General features: G+C 37.2%; 1 protein-coding gene across 1 annotated transcript; it reads right to left on the reverse strand.

Annotated features, from left to right (window-relative positions):
- Positions 1 to 3,971: 3,971 nt before the first annotated feature.
- LOC142163262 (uncharacterized) lies at positions 3,972 to 4,424 on the reverse strand. Its single transcript, XM_075220534.1, has one exon. It carries the CDS (start codon positions 4,422 to 4,424, stop codon positions 3,972 to 3,974), a length of 453 nt encoding a protein of 150 aa, XP_075076635.1.
- Between the last annotated feature and the right edge of the window lie 9,562 nt (positions 4,425 to 13,986).

Raw genomic sequence — 13,986 nt, forward strand, 5'->3', positions numbered from 1 at the left:
ACTCGTAGGAACTTGGAACGTATGTGTTTCCTTCTTGCGAGTTCACACCTTCTCGAGGTTGCTTTGATTTAGGCTTGATTTTTGGCTCTTTGCTTCTTATTCATATGTATAGTCCCTCAAGTGTTAGAGCTTAGAAATATAAAATCTCGAACACTGAATTTCTCCTTCCTTTTGGTCCATTCCCTGAAAAGTAAAATACACACGGGACTCAGAGATATATGTTTAAATGATGACTGCTTAACCCTTTTTTCTATCAGAAAAGTTGTAACCTAGACCTGGAATAATTTAGTAGTCCGCGTGTCTTTCATCTCTAATATCATCATTTGGTACGGGCTAGCTTTTTGCCTATCATCTAAAATTATTAGTAAAATTCAAAAGAACAAAATAGAATTATATCTGAGTGATACCTGACCATAGGTACTTCCTTTATCTAGACGTAATACTTCTTCAAATGAACAACGTTCCAATTTAATGGTAGTATGCTGCCATCCATGGTCTCCAACTCATACGCTCCCTTTCCAGTGATGCCTCGAACCCTATAAGGGCCTTCCTAGTTTGGACTTAACTTCCTCGAATTAGCCATTTTCATTGATTGAAATACCTTTTTGAGGACGAAGTCCCCAATCTTGAAGTATCTCAGATTTTCTTTCCCGTTGTAATATCGCTCAATCATCTATTTTTTAGCCGCCATCCTTATTAGCGCTACTTCTCTCCTTTCTTCTAATAAATCCAATTTCGTTTGCATTTCTTCTTCATTTGACTCCTCAGTAACATGTGTGTATCTCGTACTTGGTTCACCTAATTCTACTAAAATTAGAGCTTCACTGCCATAGACGAGTGAAAATGGAGTCTGGCCTGTGCTTGTTTTTGTTGTTGTTCGATAAGCCCATAATTCTCCTGGTAACACTTCTGACCACTTGACTTTTGATTCTTCTAATATTTTCTTCAAATTATTAATAATAACTTTATTTGTTGACTCAGCTTGTCCATTAGCTATGAGATAGTAAGGCGCAGATATAATCCGTTTAATTTGCCAACTTCGAAAGAACACTGTGATTTTTGTGCCTATGAATTGTGGGCCGTTTTCTTACATGATTTCCTTTGGAACGCCAAAACGACAGGCAATGTTTCTCCAAATAAAGTCCCTAACTTCTTGTTCCTGCACCTATTTGAAAGCTCCTACTCTATGCATTTTGAAAAATAATCCGTCAAAACTAATAGAAACGTACCTCTCCTTTAGCTTGAGATAATGGACCTACAATATCCATGCCCCACTTCATGAAGGGCCATGGCGAGATAATTGAATGTAACAATTCTGCTGGGCGATGCATGTTATTAGCATATCGCTGAAATTTATCGCACGTGGCTACATAATTTTCTGCTTCTTCCTCCATTTTGGCCAGTAATATCCCGCTCTTATTAAAGTCTTCACAATGACATCCCCCCTGTATGATTACCGTAGTGCCCCTCATGTACCTCCGTCATTACATATTCTGTTTGTGAGGGACCAAGGCACCGTACTAAAGGTCCACCGAGCATCTTTCAGTATAAGTTTCCACGAACTAAGCAATACCGGGCGGCTTTTGGCAAAGTATCTGTGACTTCTTCTTGTCGTCGGGTAAGATTCCATACTGCAAAAAGTTGACAAACTCGTTCTTTCAATCCCAAGTTAAATTATTAAAATTTACCTCGTTCTTGTCTTGGTCGAGTGCCGAATGAAACAGATGTATCACAATAGCGTTTTCTACATTTGTTATCTCCGTAACAGACATGAGATTAGCTAATGCATCTGGCTCTGCATTCTTCTACCTGGGTATTTGAACAACTTTCCATGATTGAAATTGTCTGACTAATTCCCATACCTTTTCCAGGTATTTTTGCATTCGTGCCTCTCTTGCTATGTAAGTCCCATGAATTTGGTTAACTACTAGCTGCGAGTCACTTTTGGTTTCAGTCTGTTCTATGCCAACTTCTCATGCTAATTCCAGACCTGCAATCATAGCTTCGTACTCTGCTTCATTATTAGTGATGGGATAACATTTTATTGCTTGTCTTATAAATTCTCCTAAAGGTGGAATTAAAACAATACCTAGGCCCGCTCCTTTAACATTCGAGGAACCATTAGTAAATAAAGTCCAATTCCCCGGATTCGATCCGGTAATTACCTGTAACTCCTTTTTTTCTTTAGGAACAAAATTCTTGCTAAAATCTGCTAAAACCTGCAATTTTATTATAGGTCTTGGCTGGTATATGATATCATAGTCACTGAGTTCTATTGCCCACTTAGCTAACATACCAGATAGTTCTTGCTTATGCAATATATTCCTTAGAGGGAAAGCAGTTATTACAGAGATAGAATGACATTGAAAATAATGTCTCAACTTTCTAGATGCCATAGTTAATGCTAAAGCAAGCTTTTCTAGATGAGGGTATAGCAAAGAGTTACTAACATAGTATGTTGGAGATTGTTTACCTTTATCATCTCGTACAAGTACCGCACTTACCGCTACTTCTGACACATCAAGGTAGATAAGCAGCCTTTCTCCGTTTTTTGGCTTGGCTAGCAAAGGCGGATTTGACAGATACGATTTTAAGTCCCTGAGGGCTTGTTGGCATTCATCAGTCCATTCATATTGATTCTGCTTTTTCAATACTAAAATGAATTTAAAACTCTTTTCTAATGATTTTGAAATAAATCTACCCAGGGTTGCTATTCTCCTTGTTAATCTCTCCACTTATTTTTAGCTGGTGAGTACATCCGGTATTTCATCAATAGCTTTGATTTGTGTAGGATTTACTTCAATTCCCCTGTTAAAAATAAGAAAACCTAAAAAAGTACCCGAAGATACGCCAAAAGCACATTTTTCTGGATTTAGCTTCATATTGTACTTACGTAAAATCTAAAAGCATCTGACAGATGTTGGAAATGATCTCCTACCTGTGCTGATTTGACTAGCATATTATCAATGTAGACTTCCATAGTCTTTCCTAGATATTCTTCAAACATTTTAGTCATCAACCTTTGGTACGTGGCTCCAGCATTTTTCAAACCAAAGGGCATAACTTTGTAACAGTAAGTCCTCATATCTGTGATAAAGGAAGTTTTTTCTTCATCTATATGATCCATTTTTAACTGGTTATATCCAGAGTATACATCTAAAAAACTTAACAACTCATGTCCTGCGGTAGAATCAATTAGTTGATCTACGTGCGACAAAGAGAATGAATCTTTAGGACAAGCTTTATTTAAGTCAGTATAATCTACATAAACTCGCTATTTTCCATTCTTTTTAGGTACTACCACAATATTAGCTAACCAGTTGGGATACTTTACCTCTCATATTTCCAATTTTTAAATTTTTTTGTACCTCATCTTGGATCACCTGATTTTTGAAGGATCCCTACTTCCTTTCTTTTGCTTTACAAACGGATATGATGGGTCCTCATTCAGTTTATGAGTCATCACTTTCGATGGTATACCTGTCATATCTGAATGCAACCAAGCAAAGCAATCTGCGTTAGCTTTTAAAAATTCAATTAACTTACCTTTCATTTCTATGCTCAGATTTGCTCCGATGTAAACTTTTCTGTTCGGCCAGTATTTAAATAGCACCACCATTTCGAGTTCTTCGGTAGCTGTCTTAATATTTTCATTTTCTTCTGGCTCTCGAATAACATCAAGTCTCGAATCAACATCTGTTTGTGCTAGAATGCCTTCAGTTGAGGTTTGTGTTATAGCATCCTCAACTGAGCTCTGTAACTGCTATTTCTTGCCTGCCACCTCGTTTACTGTGCGAGTAGCCACTATTGAATTGATACTCCTAGAAGTTTGTTGATCTGTATGGATTTGACGTATTCCCCCACTATGAAGGAAATTTGATAACTTGGTGCAATGTGGATGGTACAACATCCATATCGTGAATCCATGGTCTTCCCAGGATTATATTATAGGCCATATATGCATCTATCATCTAAAACATTGTGTCCCTGATAACCCTTTCTGCAAACATAGCAAGCACTACTTCCCCTTTTGTGGTAACGCTTGAATTATCAAATCCAGACAAAGTCCGTGACTTTGGTATCACCTTGTCGTTAACTTGCATTTCATCCACCACTCTTAGTAAAACAATATTCATGGAACTACCTGGGTCAATCAAAACTTGTTTTATGTTAGTATCGTGAACAAGTAAAGATACTACCAATGCGTCATTGTGAGAAATTATCAAGTCATCCGCATCTTCATCATCAAATGTTATACTGTCTCCTTCCAAGACTTGGCATATTCGCTTTCCATGAGTGACTGTGACTTTTGACGTCTTCTTCGCAGCTGTATAAGTTACTCTATTGACCTCGTCTCCTCCGGTTATTATGTTAACTATTCTTTTTGGAGATGGGGGTTTCGGGGGTTCTTGTTTGTTCTTCATATATGATTGTCTACCCTTATCGCTGAACAAGTTAGTTAAATAACCTTGTTTTAACAAATGCTAGACCTCTCTTTGTAGTAACCTACAATCTGTTGTTCTGTGGCCATGATCGTTGTGAAATTCACACCAGTAATCTGGATTTCTTTTGCTTGGGCCGGATCTCATTTCTTTAGGCTACCACACCTTATCTCTCATACCTCTTAAAACAGCTACCAACTCGGATGTACTAACATTGAAATCATAATCTCCTACTCTCGCATGCGTGCTGTAGTTGTCACCTCGTGCATCACGTTCCTTTCTGAATCTAGATGAGGAACCCACATCTTTTTGTCTTAATCTCGATTCAGATCGTAGATTTCCTGCTTGGACCGAGAATCTCGACCTGCAAGACCCATATAAGGCTCATAGCTGTTTTTCATGGTTCTTTTTTTTATTTTGAACGTCTTGACCCTAATCTTTCATCAACCCTTGACTGTGCAACCGTGCCTTCTTCTATCCGCAACTTTGTATTGTATCTATTGTACACGTCGTTCCAAGTTATTGCTGGAAATTCTTGTAAACTTTCCTTTAGTCTCCTTGTGGCTTCTGAACTTTTTTCGTTTAGATTGCTTGCGAATGCATGGCTGCCCAATTGTCAGGTACTCAAGGTAAAATCATCCTTTCCCGTTGGAATCTATCCACAAACTCCCTGAGTAATTGTGTGTTTCCTTCTTTTACTTAAAGATGTCTTCCATCTTTTTTTTAACTTTTTGAGCTCCCGAATGTGCTTTTATGAATGAATTTACAAGCTCAACAAAAGAATCAATAGAGTTTTTAGGTAAGAGAGAATACCACGTTAATGCTCCTTTCATGAGTGTTTCACCAAATTTTTTAACCAAAACTGATTTGATTTCTTGCTTGGTTAAATCATTGCCTTTCACGCTAGTTGTAAACGCGGTTACGTGATCTAGCAGGTTAGTCTTTCCATTATATTTTGGAATATTAGGCATTTTAAACTTCTTAGGAATCGGTAAAGGTGCTGCACTTGGCTTCCAGGGCTGTTTTGAATATTTAGAACTGCTCTGATACCACTTCTGTCACGACCCAAACCGAAGGGCCGCAACGGGCACCCGGTGCTTTAATCAACCGAGTACCAACGTAACATATCTTTCTTATCATGTTATCATGAGTAAATGAGCCAGAAAACCCGTCATGAGATAACAAGAATAAAACATAAGGGAATACTCAACATATGAAGACCCAACATGATATACAAACTAATATATGTGACATACGGGCCTATAAGGCCAACATGACCATTAGTAAACTCGAAACATAGGCCGACAAGGCCATACAATTATCCATACACCTGACATCTGTCTACAAGCCTCTAAGAGTACATAAAATCATAAAGGTCGGGACAGGGCACCGCTATACCAATCAATACATATCCAAAGCATACTGACCAAATAGGCAACTCAGGAGCAAGTGGAGTGCACCAACACCTTCGCTGAGCTGATAGCCTACTAGGAGGACTGTCAACCTATCAATCGAGACCTACGGGAATGAAACGCAGCGTCCCCAGGCAAAAGGGACGTCAGTACGAATAAAGTACCGAGTATGTTAGGCATTTTACAACAACCCTCAATAGTAATACAACACCATAGAAGTGACTTAAGCTAACCCAAGTATTATCTTGTAGTTTATCATCCTAACAACTTAACCAACATACAAGCAAGATTAAGCACAATTAGTAGGCTGTTATACTCACCTTATACAGCAGCAAAAACTTGGAATTTCATCCAAATACAACCCACAAGAATCCTCAATGACAACACAACCTCAAAGAGGTGTTGTTCTTCACTAGAACTAAGTTTTGATGTTGAAATATGGTGTAATCACTTTGGAATCACTTCACACCCTTATGGTATATGTTTAGGAGGGTTAGGAGAAGTTTGGAGACGAATTTTAGTTGAAAAATGAGCAAAAATAGGCGTTCAAATCGTTTATAAATTGGAGTAGGTCAACCACCGCCTAAGTGGGTCCCATTGGGAGCTGCTTGCGCGGTCTCGTGAAAATACGAATATCTCTCTACTCCGATGTCGTATTGACGAACGGTTTAATGTGTTAGAAACTAGACTCGTAGATCTTCAATTTGGTAGGTAGAACACCCATGATTCCAAGTATATTTGGAGAAATTCTCAGATACATTTGACCTAAATTTCAGCAAATTTATGAATGTAACTTGTGATGACCTTTGCCAACTCTTGTTCCACAACTTGCTTGCCTTCAAAATGTAGAAAATGATTATCATACGACTAAAATAACTCATAGAATAACCTCCTTATCATGTTAAGAACCCTAGTCTCACGCCAAAGTACATGTTATAACATTCCAAACTTGTCGACTTTTGACGAAACTTATTTTCTTCAATTGGTTTAGCTTCTAAGATTTCCAACCCTCTTGGTACTCGTTATTCATGATCTTAAATATTTGTAACCTCCAATGTAATATGATTAACTTACTTTATTTACTTCCAGATATAATCTTATTTTCGAGCTTACATCAATGACTTACGACGTACTCTCACGTATGAAAACTTGGGGTGTAATAGGGTGATACACCAGGTATTTGCTCTATGCAATCATTTTGCTCTTTCAGCTGTTTCTGCAAAGTTAGTACCAAACTTTGTAAATCAAAATTATTTGGTGTACCTAACCTTCCATCACGAGATTTATTGGGAGTTCATTCGCTTCCTCAATTGGCAAGCTCCGAGCGTGGGTTTTCTATGGTTGCGGTATTGTTTGGAGGAGGATTTGGCGGCGCAGTTGGCAAACCCCTAAAAAAGGCTTGGAGAGCACTATTCACGTGTTCTACGATCAATTGCTTTAAAGAGTCTTGTTCGACAGTCTGCTCGTCCCCTTGATGATCATTCGTGTGTGACGTTGATCTTTCAGGTGTCCCCTCTCGCGACTGTCGAGTGGATCCTTGTGGAGAAGGGATTGGTGGAGTTCCTCCTCTTGTAGGTTTAGCTGGTTATTTTCGTTGACAATTGACATGGTTAGTTGTCAAAAAGAGAATTTGGAAAGTAAAAAGGTTACCAGTTTTCCAGCAACAGAACTAATTTGTTTAACAAAAAAATAGATTTCTCGATCAAAGTCAATATTTAGAAGAAAACGGGTTACTGATACCCGGGTTTTATTTTACTTTCTTAGTAATATCTAAAGAAAATGTACTAAAAAGAATAAAGAATAAATTGATGGACAAATTATAAAATCAAGGATTAGCACTTCGAGCAGACAGAAAGTAAAGAGTTTATTTCAATAATACTTGAGATCCGTACTTACAAATAAAATTATGTATCCTTATATAGGAATGTACAATCATAATGGTTTTCTCACATAATTTGGGTTTATTATGGGCATTAATTATATTGATTGCCCATTACTACAGATAGCCGTAACTGGCATATTTACTGCCATAAATGCCCTATAACTATTCTGATTCACCTTCCTTATTTACTTCGGGTTCATATATCTTCCCTTCTTTTCGATCTTTATTCATTTCTCCTGCACCTCTTCTTTGAGAACCGTTAGGCCCGGTTCTTTTATTTTTACTGCTGTTCCGTGGGTGTTTCTCCCGTACCTTCCTCTCTTAATTAATAGAATTAATAGAATGCGACTTATCACTATATTACTGATCCCTGCATCATGCTTCGTCAACATATTAATATTCCATGTGTAATGCCCTTTTTACACCTATACAATAACAAATTCTAATACAGGAGTATACCATGAGAAGATGGAGTATTTTCACCAATATTATGCATCTGTTGTGCTTGTGGTACTCATTCATGGCCACTGTTTGCATCGGGGATCTAATTAATATTAGCAAGTTATATAACATTAATTTCAAAAGATTAAAATTTCTGAAAACATATCTTAAGCCTTTGAAGTTAAGTTACTTGTTTAGTTGAAAATCCATTGATATTTTACGACGATAACTCACTAGAAGCAATTTTGCAAATGATTTGTCTCATCCATAATAGTTCTTGTTTCATCAAAACTCATTTCTTCGTTTTGTTTTCCATTTAACTATGTTAACTCTGTTATCTTTTGTTCTAACCTTCTTACCTCATAGAAGAATCCTTTGGAGCAATATTTCCTATAGAAGATTTACTACCCCACAATATAGAAGAAGTTGGACCAAGTCCCTAACCTTAATCATACCCACTTTTTTCCCAAGACTTGGGAATATATATCTCCTTCCCAAGCAATACTGTGAGGAGGCTGGTCATGCGATCTCTCACTATTACTCCTCAATCTTTCATTTATCATGTCCTGATTGGAGAGGATTATCAAAGAAAGTAAATCCATTCAGAAAGAACAAAAAATTACTAAAAAAGAAATACCTCTAGATTAGGAAAAGTTATTTTGGAGGAACAAGATGCAAATAAAATTGCTGAACCTGGATTCCACTAAAACAGATGAAATTCCAAAACTAAATGATAGACAGAGAATCATACGATTGTCCTTGCAGAATCCTCATCAAGTGGTCGCCCATCCTTACGTTGTTTATTAAGTAATATGAAAACTTGTGCTCGTGTAGGCTTTATCCCATTTTCAGCCTAATACAACAAAATCAATGTCATTTATGCACGAAAAAAGTATTTTAAAATATTATTTTTATAATTTTTATATGAATACCTTTTCAGCCATCAAGGTGGCAATACTTTTGGATCCTCCAGTGTGAGGCATATTTTGCTTGTCCCTATTATTTCTATTTACTTGTGTTCTCCTCTATCACTGCAATATAAGAATAGTATTTTATTATTTATACATAAAAACTAGCCAAGAAAAAATCAAAAGTAGCTAAGTGTGTTTTTAGGACATGTGAAGTTGATACCTTAGCTTTATTAGAGAGACAATAAGAGACGAGACCAGTCCACTGATCTCTAGGTATACGACTTGGTCTATTTTTCAGTAGAGCATCTTTGGTCTTATACTTTAACATATACTCACTTTTTAAATCACTTGTAATCTTTTCATTTCTTTCCTAGTGACTTTATGACATACTTTTCTTCGCGTGTTGGGATAGAGAACTTCTTCTGGAAAAATAAAGCAAACGTTTACAAGAAAAAATTATGTATAACAGAAATAACATATTATTAGATTCACAATAATAACAACAACAACTCCTTGCCCTCACAAACTCCACCAATTTCTTCTTTTCATCATTGTTAAAACTTCTCCAATCATCTACATGTAATGGAGTTAGTTCTAGAGTTCTAGGGATAATCTGTCACGACCCCAAAATAAACCCGGTCGTGATGGCACCTATCATGAAACTAGGCCAGCCGACACATTTCCAAAATAATCCACATTTCATTTAAAACTTAAGTAAAATCATTTTTCAACTGAAATCCAATAAAAGATATAAAGTCAAAATCAAACAAAGCGGAAAATACAAGCCCGACCTCGGGTGTCACGAAGTCAAGAGCAATACTACAATAGTTCCAAAACAAGACAAGACTAAAATAGTCTGGAAATAGCAACAATATACTAATAGAAAGATAGAAAAGGAGAAAAACGGAATTGTGATCGCCACGTAGCTACCTCGCTATCTCTGTAAAGTCTACGACTGGAATAGTCAACAGTCGCTACCGCGTCCTGAGATACTTGGATCTGCACACAAGGTGCAGGGAATAACTTGATTACACCACATCAGTAAGTAACAAGTCCAAACTATGGACTGACAGGTAGTGACGAAACAAAACCTCAACAGGTAATACAATTAAACTATACAGTAAAGTAGGCATGCTTGCAATTCAAGTATTCAACTCAACAGTAAATAAATACAATTTGAACAGTGTGGAGTATAAAGCTCAGCAAAACTCTATGTACCAATGCATAGAAGGCATGAAAAATTTACCATGTACCTCACTCTCAAGTCCTCAACCACTCGGTACTGTATATGGCCATCCGGCTCAGGGAAGATCTATCCCGGAATATATACATACATCATTGACCGTAGTCATCCAGTACCGAGGAAGGCCATTCCAGCCCTATGTAGAAGATCCATCTCTAGGTATAAATACTTTGGACAAGATGTCGCGCCCCCTTTTTCTCGCGAAATCAGGTTTATGACATTTGGTATGGGACAACTCGTTCCTTTCAGGAATTGGGTTTTGCATTTTCTTGAAGAGTCGCCACTTAATGATTTAAGGTGCATTAGGACACCAATGGGGTTCAATTCTAAGTCATTTGAATAACCAGAGATAGGGTAAGGGCTTGAAGTTATCCCAAGGGGAAGGTGTTAGGCACCCCTCAAGATCCACTAGTGTGGTTCCCAACTAGACAGTTATTGTGAATTTAGCAAATATACAAGTACGGGCTCAAATATTAGGGGATTTAAACACATAAAAAAGAAAGAACAATTAAAAAGAAGAGTTAAAAAAAAGAGTTTGCAAATAAAAAGAAAGGGGATCCTAGGTTTATATTTAATATGGATCACGTCAATGCAATACCCAGTAATCACTCCTTAAAAGAGGGGTTACATGTTGTATTAGCGCACCAATCATCATATCCATATCTACCCTTCCCACCCTGTTAAGGTATTAAAGCGCGGATTGGTATCGATTACTATTGCATGCTATTACCCTTCCCATTCCTATCAGTCTCGGAGGCACTTAGGACTACTAGTCCTAAAGGGTGGGATATTAGGCTGATTGGTTTCAAAGGATAAAAATCTAAGGTGACATACAAAAAACACATATTGCATGTTGGGGAAGCATATAAACAGATAAAGGCTCAAATATACCTCCTTGAACAAAACCACATAACTAGCATGACTTGCACATACTTTTTAGGTCTGATTAAAATACTAAAGATGAGGGGAGTTTGATTATTGAAGCAGATTTGTTTATTACATAACTCAGATAAGAAGTCCGAATCAGGCCTGCCTGCTGGTTGTAACAATTAACAAAGGCGGATTCAATTTTACAGTCATTACTCTAAGGCTTACCTAAGTATTTAGACAGGGTCCTATAGGCAAGATATCTACTTAATTCAGAAGGTAGTGAAACAGTGATAACTCAAAGCGAATTGTTTGAAATCCTATAGGCATGCTTGCTAAACCTCGTTAAAATAAGGGAATCAGATTATTAAAAAAGATTCAGAATGGATGAATTTTAAATTAGACTAGTTTCAGTTTATGCAGATGACAATATCCACTATCGCTGATTTTACTCCTATGAACATGGTATCTAGGATTACTGATTTTAGACCCTTGTAGACATAATTGCTGATTTTAAACCTTTGCGTACATAGTATCTGAATAATGTCAAACCCCTATAGGCATAATATCTAGTAGACAATAGAAACAGGCGGGTTTTCACTTGGGAATTCCTATAAGCATGATTTCTATCCATTATGCTGATTTTAACAGGCGACTGGGTTATAGCCAATTGGGTCCTAAAAATATATGATATCTAAACGGTGACAAACATGTAGAATTTTAGATAATTCCTATAGGAAAGTTATCTTTATGTGAAGTTGAACAAGTAGGTCCTATAGACATGGTTTCTAAATGTGATGAATATGCAGAATTAAAAGCAGTCCTATAGGCATATTTTCTACCCTTGAGCATGCATAATTATCCAATCCTTTTCACTAGCCAGCCCCAAATGTTCATTATAAATTATTACAAACCAGGAATACTGAATCACATCGGAAAAATACAAAGAAAAGTTACAACCAAAGGAAGCCTGATTCTTGACTTCCTCTCTGAGTTATGGAGTAAACCACCTCAAAATGTCATTGATCCAAAGCCTTTCTCAGACTTGAGTGTGTCATAGCTCCCTAAGGACCTCAATAGGACCCCGGACAGTGCTCACACCCAAGTTACATAACCAGAATGAAGATGAGTGCAATGTGGAAATGCCAACCCTCATGTGTCCAAGTTCAGAGGGAGCTCATGGGTCCCAAGGCCAGGCTCACATGAGGGGGGGGGGGGGGGGCCAGAACTTAAATCTAAGAAGAGAGTGAAAGTGCATAAACAGAGTTCTAAGAGCTGAGGGAATAAAGGAGAGGGAAAGGGTGATGGGAGACAACCATTAACATTTCAGGGAGTCAATAACTTCACACAAAGGGGGCAGGGGATTGGGAATCCATTGCAAAGAGCTTATAAACTTAGGCATGGGTTAACTTTGGGCATGTACAACAATAGAAAGTGCTGACATGCCTGTAAATCAACCAGAACACACAACATATAAGAGAAACATGGAGGTTATGATCCTAAAAGGATCAAGTTTGGGTCATGCACAACAATTTCCAATGTTGTTATGCCCCAAACCAACCACAAGTATTAAATACATTGGGGTAGGGATTTAAAATTCATAGGTCATGATACATTGATTTAGAACAGGAGAAAGGAAATTACAGCATGCTAAACAATGGTACTGGGCTAAATACAAACAGTAGGCAAACAAGAATGCAAGAAACAGTAAATAAGCATATTGTTGTTGGTGCAGAAAACTTAATTAGAACATACCAGTAAGAAATGCAAATGCAGAAAATAAGCAAGTTTCCCCACAGCCTAGCCTTGGCTTTCAGCCGGCTAGGTAAGGCAGCAATATAGTAGTTACAGAGAAAAGAGAGATTTGGTGGAGTGTGTGTTTGAACTCAAGTGTTTATGCCTTGTGTTCGTGTTTTTGAAAGAAAAGAAATACATGGTATTTATAGCTTTTTGAAAACGAGTAAGAGAGGGTAATAAGCTACAAACATGGAAACAATCATGATTCAGAATCAATTATACAAGTGATTGCCTTTAATTAAGGGATCACTTTGCTTAACGGGTAGTGACAGGTTCAAAAATAAGGAAAGAAATCAATTTATAAGCAGGCTGACAGTTGCCATAAAAGAAGTAGTAAAACATTAAGTAGGCCATCGAGTCTAGGTACAGAGATACACTAATTTTGGAAAGAATTTAGCAAGGCAAAACAGGAAAAGAAAATCAATTAACCCTAACAGGTGAGTGAAATCAGAATTTCACAAAGGAAAAATTCGAAATCAGTCACAAGTTGAAGGTCAAACAAAGAAGGAAACTTAGCATATAAATAAGGTGCATAAACACTATACATGCGAGGCCAAGCCTGTTGGCAGAAGGAAATAGCATACAATAGTAGCACAAAATTCAGTGGATAGCAACATTCGAAACAAGATAGCCCAGTAGGTCCAGTAGTGAAGAAAACATAGAATATCAAAGCATGTGAAGATCTCACAATAGCAGGTGAAGAAAACCCCTCTTGAAAATTAGGGTTTCGAGCATAATCGATTTTCAGAGATGATAGAAAACCAGAGTCAGAAGAATCACATAGAGAAATAAGAGATTTTGAGATAAAGAACTTCAAAATCGAGTTATGCACTTAAACGAACAGCCTCAAACCCAAAACCATAGGATTTTCAACAATAGACGAGTTTTTAAAAGAGGATAAACAAACAAATTGGACAGAAACTCAGGCAAACAAACATTCGTGTAATAAACAGTCATAAGAAATTAGGGCTTTTAACATGCAAACTCAAGT

The sequence above is a fragment of the Nicotiana tabacum genome, chromosome 1, assembly GCF_000715075.1.
Source record: "Nicotiana tabacum cultivar K326 chromosome 1, ASM71507v2, whole genome shotgun sequence".
NCBI lineage: Eukaryota > Viridiplantae > Streptophyta > Magnoliopsida > Solanales > Solanaceae > Nicotiana > Nicotiana tabacum.

Excerpts from the sequence above, each read along its gene's own strand:
- LOC142163262 (XM_075220534.1), bottom strand. The coding sequence starts at position 4,424 with ATGAAGAACAAACAAGAACCCCCGAAACCCCCATCTCCAAAAAGAATA.